General features: G+C 33.2%; 1 protein-coding gene and 1 non-coding gene across 2 annotated transcripts; one reads left to right on the forward strand and one right to left on the reverse strand.

Annotated features, from left to right (window-relative positions):
• The first annotated feature begins 897 nt into the window (after positions 1-897).
• On the forward strand, positions 898-969 carry TRNAM-CAU (transfer RNA methionine (anticodon CAU)). The gene has a single exon. It is a non-coding gene; the product is annotated as a tRNA-Met (tRNA).
• A 768-nt stretch (positions 970-1,737) lies between these two features.
• On the reverse strand, positions 1,738-7,223 carry LOC143613785 (plastidial pyruvate kinase 2-like). Its single transcript, XM_077087402.1, has 13 exons — positions 7,153-7,223; positions 6,800-7,035; positions 6,095-6,388; positions 5,862-6,027; positions 5,623-5,757; positions 5,422-5,532; positions 5,246-5,334; positions 4,190-4,252; positions 3,900-4,075; positions 2,802-2,904; positions 2,557-2,705; positions 2,359-2,467; positions 1,738-2,024 (listed from the first exon to the last, which is right to left on the reverse strand). The coding sequence occupies exons 2-13, from the start codon at positions 7,001-7,003 to the stop codon at positions 1,917-1,919; spliced, it is 1,707 nt and encodes a 568-aa protein (XP_076943517.1). The 5' UTR covers positions 7,004-7,035; positions 7,153-7,223; the 3' UTR covers positions 1,738-1,916.
• Positions 7,224-7,642: the final 419 nt, after the last annotated feature.

Raw genomic sequence — 7,642 nt, forward strand, 5'->3', positions numbered from 1 at the left:
TAGTGTTTTTTTATTTACAATCTTCAACATAATACATAGTATAATATGTTAATGATAACATTTAAAATTACATTTTTTTCAATATTTAATAAATATGGTTTGTTGTAAATTTTTGGATTTCACCAAGTATGTTGTGAAATATATTCTAACAATATACATTAATATAATATATAAATATTTATTTATATAAAAATGTATAGATATAATATAAATATTGTTTAAAGAAAAGTGAATAATTTAATTAGATATAATATAAATGGATTCTAAAAAGAAAGTGAATAATTATTGATTTATGTCATATATTAGTTTTGGAAGGAAAAAAATTGTGAGGATTAACCACAAACTGACACATGTCACATTTATTTTACTTTATTAGAATAGGTAGATTACTTTCAATTCCTTATGTGTAATCATTCACAAAATCAATAGAAACCAATCACATTATATTCTTATTGGTTGTGAAATATCTATTCACAACAAAACACTTAACATGGGGTAACTCGTATACAGCCAGTTTATGAGGAAACGAACTATCTTGTAAAATCTACTGATGATCAAAAACTAGTCCACAACATCCAATACTAAAACCACTCAGACTGATAATATTTGGCCCACTGAAATAGTCAACTTCTAGGTTTGAACATCTAAGTGACAAAGGTTTAAGATGGTTCAAATGGTGAGTACACATTTTTATCAAGGTTGATGTCACAAACAAAACGAGTACTAACACAATCTAATCGATGAAATTAAGCTCATATCTCCTTTCCAACTTCCAAGATACAACTAGTTTAAACATTGTTTAGACATGGCACAAAAAATATAATCTAACAACCTTAGAAAACTGAGTTGCATACCGTATCGGAATATTAAACACGTCTTTGCAATTTAAATCATCGAATCAAAGTGGCGCAGTGGAAGCGTGGTGGGCCCATAACCCACAGGTCCCAGGATCGAAACCTGGCTTTGATAAAAAAGTGGCTTTCGTAAATTATTTTCTTTCCTTCAAAAAAAATCCAATGGGCAAGATTTGATCAACCAGTAAAGCAGAACCCAAAGTCCAAAACATTAAAATAACTATTGATTATCATATAGTTGCGTGCAAGACTACCCGTTCAACACATTAAAATCACTGGCATGTACCTTTTCTTGTGATTATATGACAGTTTTATGTTGGCGTGAACTTTCAACATATGAAGAGCCCTATCCCATCAGTGTCTCCTGTTAAATTGTTTGCTTGACCAGCCATTGTCGATACATTCGCATATATATATTTCTTGAAGGCAGTACAACATTCAACTCGTTTACACAACTTTTAGTAGAGTGATTTCCTAGGAGTCTTTATGATCCGGTTCCACGGGGATAGAGAATAAATTAATCCAAACCAGTGACCATTTAATGATAAAAAATGGTAGAAAAGAACCAGTCAAGTTAGTTAACTTGGTTAGTAACCGTCCTTACAATTAACAAAGGTACCTTAAAAAATCCCAGCAATAATAGTTATTGGTAGTCTTTGTAGGACGGTTTGGGACCCAAATTTATACTTGTTTTTCAAGTTAAACCAACTTGGTTTGATTTGATGTTAACTGTGAACACAGACTTACCATAAAATCAGACTTGCCCATTCTACTCTTAATCGCATTTTATCATTAACCTGTACTAATTGCACGATCTTAAAACCGTGCAGTCTCTTTTATCTGGTGAACACTTATTTTGGGACAGAGGTAATACAAGTCTTGGAACACGCCCTATTCAAACATCAGAATTTGTTATTTGGTACATATTGCCTACATAATCAATCATTCAACATAACTCGGATTCTTGGCATAATACAGGACAAAAAAATAAATATAAAAATTGAAATGGCTGAAAAACCATATCATGTTCAACCATAAGTCTTGTTCACTCAGTTTTCGGCTTTACACCTTCCTGACCTGAATATTATGTGTTGACTGGAACCGCCAGATCGGCTGCCTGCCGCTTTGAACAAGAGCTACCTCATCACCTTCTTTCACCATCCCTTGTATCTGCAGATGCCAAAAAAAAGTATACAATAAACTTAAAAAGGAATATATTGTATGATGGTTACTGTGCTGTTCTTTTCTAATTATTATCAATATAAAAAGGGAGTATTTCACCCGATAATAACCAAGTTGCTTGCGTGTTCCATTAAATTTACTCACTTTTTTTAAGAATCTGATGCAATTTTAAACTTTAATATCAACGATTCAACGGGTCAATTTCGTTTGTGTTTTTTATCTCTAATGAGTAGAAAGTCACCAAGTGTATCTTTTATGCCTACAACAAACTAATTATATAATAATAATGCAAATAAATAGTATACAATATTAAAGATCTCACCTTCAAGGTACCAAGAGCCTTTTCAAAGGTTTCATCAGCATCATCAGAGAACTCCATATAAATGGGACAAACTCCTTGATACAAAGCTAACTTCTGTTGCACACGTTTCCTGCATCGTAAGTATGATCAAATGTTATTGAAATAACACTTTATCCAAGAAAAATAATACATTTAGTTCAAACAGATTCACGGGCTTACGAATTTGTGAAGGCAAATATGGTGCCAGTGGGTCGATAATGACTCAATAAAATAGCCATGAAACCGGTTCTAGTAAACACCACAAGTGAGGTTCCAAGAGTGTTGGACATTGATGTGGCATGATATGCAAACATTTCACTCATATGGTTCTGCAGAAAACATGATTATAAGCATATGTTCGAAAGTTAAAAATTTAATAAAGATTAAATAATATCTGAAAATAGGATACACAGCTATACACTCACCTTAAAGGCCTGACCAAGATTAGCGGGTGTGACACTACCCGTTATGCTTGCTTCGGTTCGCAATGACACCGTGTGCATTACTTTAACAGCTTTTAAAGGAAACCTGCATCCGTAAGAGATTAAGTCAGGACCTTTTTGTAACCGTTCAAAACGGGTACTTTTGCATATTAGTGTGTCAAACTAGGATAAGTATATTAAATTTTTGTAAACAGTAGTTTACTTTTTTGAATAAAGTGATTTGAGAAGTTTTATTACTAAAAACACACTTTCCGCGCGTCTTTAAGCCTGCAAACGAGCATGTCGTTCATTTAACTTAACCGAACAAACGAGCAAACACGAACAATTAGACAACAAGGGTTTCTTGTTCGTTAAAAAATGAGTATGTTTGTGTTTGTTTATGTCCGCTCGTTAATAATATAAACAAACGGCTCACAAACGTAAATGAACATAGCTGAATATGGAGAAACGAACATAACTAACAAAAAAAAAATAAAAATAAAACATGAACATAAATATGTTGAGCCTAAATAAAACCAGACCAAATTGTAATGGACCAAAAAAAAATATAGATTACTATGTAAATAAATGGCGTAAACGACTAAATGAGCGAAGATAAACAAACATAAATGAATGAATGTACACGAGCATTCTCGAATATAATGAACGAACGAGACATCTGTTCCTGTTCGTTCGTTTAACTACATGAACAAAAAAAATGTTTATGCATGTTCACTTATTAAATAAATGAAAATAAACAAACATTCCCGAACATAAATGTAACGAACGAGACATGTGTTCACGTTTGCTCGTTTTAACTAAATGAAGAAAAAAACATCAGGTTCATGTCTGTTCGTTAATTAAATAAACGAACTTCTTGTCGAACGCTTCAAAAACTGTTCACACTAAACATTCGGTTCGTGCTTACAGACCTACACGTATTTAGATGTATTGGACTCATTTCCCTAATTATTTTGTGTATCACCCATTTGACCCATTATAGATTAATAATTAAATATAACCCAACCAAAACTAACTTGTGTACATTTTATCTTGATAAATTAAGGCGATAAAAAATGTTGAGAAAAGTCAAAGTCTTACTTTCCATGAGCTGTTTCTCCAGAGAGCATGACTGCATCAGCGCCCTCTCTAACAGCAATAGCAATGTCAGATACTTCAGCTCGGGTTGGTGTTGGATGAACTATCATGCTTTCAAGCATGTTTGTTGCAACTATAACTGCTTTTCCCATACTTCTGCATGTTCTAATTATCTCTTCCTGGTCACACCAATTACAGTCAGAATAGTTGACCAATATTAGTTAATGAAAGACTTGATAATTAATAATACTCTTCTTTGACAAATATATCAATCAAAAAGAAAAAAAAATTACCTGCAACAGTGGAACCTCTTCAATAGGCAGCTCTGCACCAAGATCTCCTCTTGCAACCATTGCCTGATATAAGTAAAGTGAGGTAGCAACATTAGTGGGGCCCATTCGTGTGCACTCGTTTAGTTAACTAAATTGATCAACAGTCTTGAATGCAGTAATAACCAAGGTTGACCAAAGACTTGATTGCAGCTAAGTATGTAAATGAACTGAACGAACACAAACAGGGCTTATTCGTGTTCGTTCGTTTAATTTTAACCGAACAAACAAACGGACACTTAAACGGATGGACTTTCTTGTTCATGTTCATTCATTAAGGAAACGAATGTGTTCATGTCTGTTTGTTAATATTCTAAATGGACGCTTCACGAACACAAATGAGCACAAATGAACATGTACAAACACAAACGATAAATGAACGGATTCCTACTAAAAGTAAATGTATTTCCAAATTAAAGTATAAAATACCATGATCATTAAATCCTACATTTAAGTGTAAACAAAGATATATAATAAAGGTCTTAAATATGAAATTCAAATTGATTTTAAATTAAGTTTAGTGATAAATAAACTTGAATGAATATTTAAACGAACGAACATAAGTAAACGGGTATGAATGAAAGTAATGAATGAATAAAAATGAACATACATAAACGAATGAACTTAAAGAACGTTCACGAACGTAAATGAACAAGCAGGACATGGGTTCAAGTTTGTTTGTTCGTTAAATTAGATGAATAAAAATTGTTTCCCGCAGAATGGTTCACTGAATGTTGGGTTTGTTTACACGTCTAATTGCAGAAACTTTAGCTCAAAAATCACTTCCACAATAGAATACAAAATAAATAGAATATAATTGAAGGATTTGAATTGTCTTGCAATTTTGAAATACAAAACGTCACACATTATCCATGTCATAGTCTTCAAAAACCAAAAACTTCAGGCATTGATATCAAATTGTAACCAAATATATAAACTTTTCATTATCAGCACAAACCTAAGGTGATATGAGTCAGCAAAACATGAAATGTAGTAAAAATGGTACAGAAACAAACTTACCCCATCAGATGCTGTGATAATTGAATGTAAGTTCGGTATAGAGTCTGCACTTTCGATTTTTGGAATTACTTGGATATTTGCACCACAGCCTGCAAAAAGAGTAACAAGATTGCAATGAAGTTCAAATTGATAGACATATATACGTGATTCCTAAATCTTGGAATTAATATTCTTACTTTTAAGGTAATTCTTTAACTCATGGATGACTTCTGCATCTTTAACAAAGGAGACAGCATAAAAATCAACTTCATTGTCTACTCCAAATTTGATATCATCCCAATCCTTTTCTGTTGCAGAATAATATTCATGATTAATCATTATGCCCATTTAAAATCCAAAATTTAGTGATAATAAAGATTATGATTGTTGAGTCGAACCAGTGATAGATGGCAAAGTTGCACTTTTTCCTCTGACATTCAAGTGGCGTCTCGATTTGAGCTCACCACCATCTACAACTTCACATTTAACTGAATCTTCAGTCTTGGATTTCACCAACAATGACATCATACCACCTAAAGGGGCACAATAGTTTGCAAGACATTACAATTTCTGTTATTAAGAGTATTACTAGTATGAACTATAAAAGGTTATTGTAAGTTATTAAGTTATAACATACCATCAACTAGAAGCATGTCACCGGCTTCCACATCATTCACAAAATCATCATAGTTAACACTTACACAGTCTGATGTACCAACCCCTCTATTAATGGTGAAAGTGAATTCTTGGCCACTTTCTAAGTTAACCGGCTGAGGCAAGTCCCCACTCCTGACTTCAGGCCCCTGTCAAACAACACAAATTACAAACATTAACAATTTCTTTTGAAACATTACAAAACCATGAACGTACCTTTGTGTCCAGCATAATTGCAATAACATTATCTTTAGATTGAGCATTGTACTCCTTAACAAGGTCAATCACTTTCTGATGAGACGCGTGATCTCCATGTGACATGTTTAACCTTGCTACATTCATCCCAGTCTCAGCCAGTTTCCATATCATTTCCTTGGTGTTTGTGGATGGACCTATAGTGCAAACAATTTTCGTCTTACGCTTCACCAACGGCCTCGACCACATGCCTACCAATCTGTCACTATGCTGCAACACTTCGGGTGATTCATAATTCGGTACAGCAATCTGAATCTGATCAATCAACCAAAATCAGCAATCGGTTAACAATTAGTACAACCAACCGAATCGTATCTGTAGCCAGAAAAACCAAACCGAATAAAAACCGGTTTAACTGGATAACCAAAGCGAATAAATCGGTTAAATTTGGGTCAGTTAGACCCATTTCCTATTTGGATTGGTTCAGTTTTGAGTTAAAGAGGCAAAAAAGAATTCAAAACTGAATAACCGATATCTGAACGGAATAAATCAGGTGAATTTGATTCGGTTACACACATTTCTAATTCATATTTGTTTGGTTTTCAGTTAGGGCAAAAAACAATTAGAAACCGAATAAACCTAACCGATTAAGACGCCTATCATAAACCAGTAACTACAACAAATACAGAACAAACAAACAAATTAAAAAAAAAAAAAGAAGAAAACCTTTGGTAGGTCTTCGGGTGTAACCGGAACGACTTCAAGCTCCTGTCTCCGTGCGGTTACACGAAAAGCGTTGCGTCTAACACGTTCATTATCACCAGTCACAAGTTTAGAATTAGAAGCGAAGCCGCTGGGTTTGATCTTCTCAATTTGCTTTTTCAGCGAAAACGAGCTGTGCGTCAACCTTGAAGCAGCCACTTGCGCCATTGATATGATACTTTTCAAAATACAAAATCAACCTGAAATTAAAAACAATAACAATAACAATAACAAGGTGAGGTGATGCTTATTATTATTATTATTATTATTATGTAATTGGAGGTTGAGATAATAAATAATAATAATAATAATAATACAGTTATTATTATATATAGTTTGAAGGCGATGATGATGATATTGGAGGAGGCTGCAACTTCGGTTGTATCGAAAAGGAAACTTCACTCACAGAGTCGATGGAGGAGGGTTCCATTTAATATTTTATGATTTCAAATTATTATTTTTATTTAATATTTATTTTGTTGTGATACAAATAAATAATCAATTATTTAAAGAAAATTAGATATTAATAATCCTAACTATCAACTATTGGCTAATAATAATCCAAACTAACAATGTGACCGATGATAATCCCAGCTATCAGTTTTGTTACCAATAACAATCCCAGTTAAATAAAACAATTAACTCCGTTAATTATTGATGACATGGCTCGTGACGTGGCATGTGACTGTTAAACAGGGTGGTTATTATTCAAACTAGGGATGAGCTCGATACCGAAAATACCGATTATAAAAATGGTGTGGTAAGTAAGAATGATTATAAAAATGGTTATAGCTGTAACCTAACACT

This window comes from Bidens hawaiensis, unplaced genomic scaffold (genome assembly GCF_021521415.1).
Source record: "Bidens hawaiensis isolate Kalapana, Puna unplaced genomic scaffold, B.hawaiensis_p1.1 tig00038162_1, whole genome shotgun sequence".
Lineage (NCBI taxonomy): Eukaryota > Viridiplantae > Streptophyta > Magnoliopsida > Asterales > Asteraceae > Bidens > Bidens hawaiensis.

Bases quoted from the DNA above. Each gene is read 5' to 3' on its own strand.
- LOC143613785 (XM_077087402.1), bottom strand. From the start codon at position 7,003: ATGGCGCAAGTGGCTGCTTCAAGGTTGACGCACAGCTCGTTTTCGCTG. The intron at 2,468-2,556 runs GTAAGCCCGTGA...CTTACGATGCAG, and splicing joins ATATTTGCCTTCACAAATTC to GAAACGTGTGCAACAGAAGT. The intron at 2,025-2,358 runs GTGAGATCTTTA...TGGCATCTGCAG, and splicing joins AGGCTCTTGGTACCTTGAAG to ATACAAGGGATGGTGAAAGA.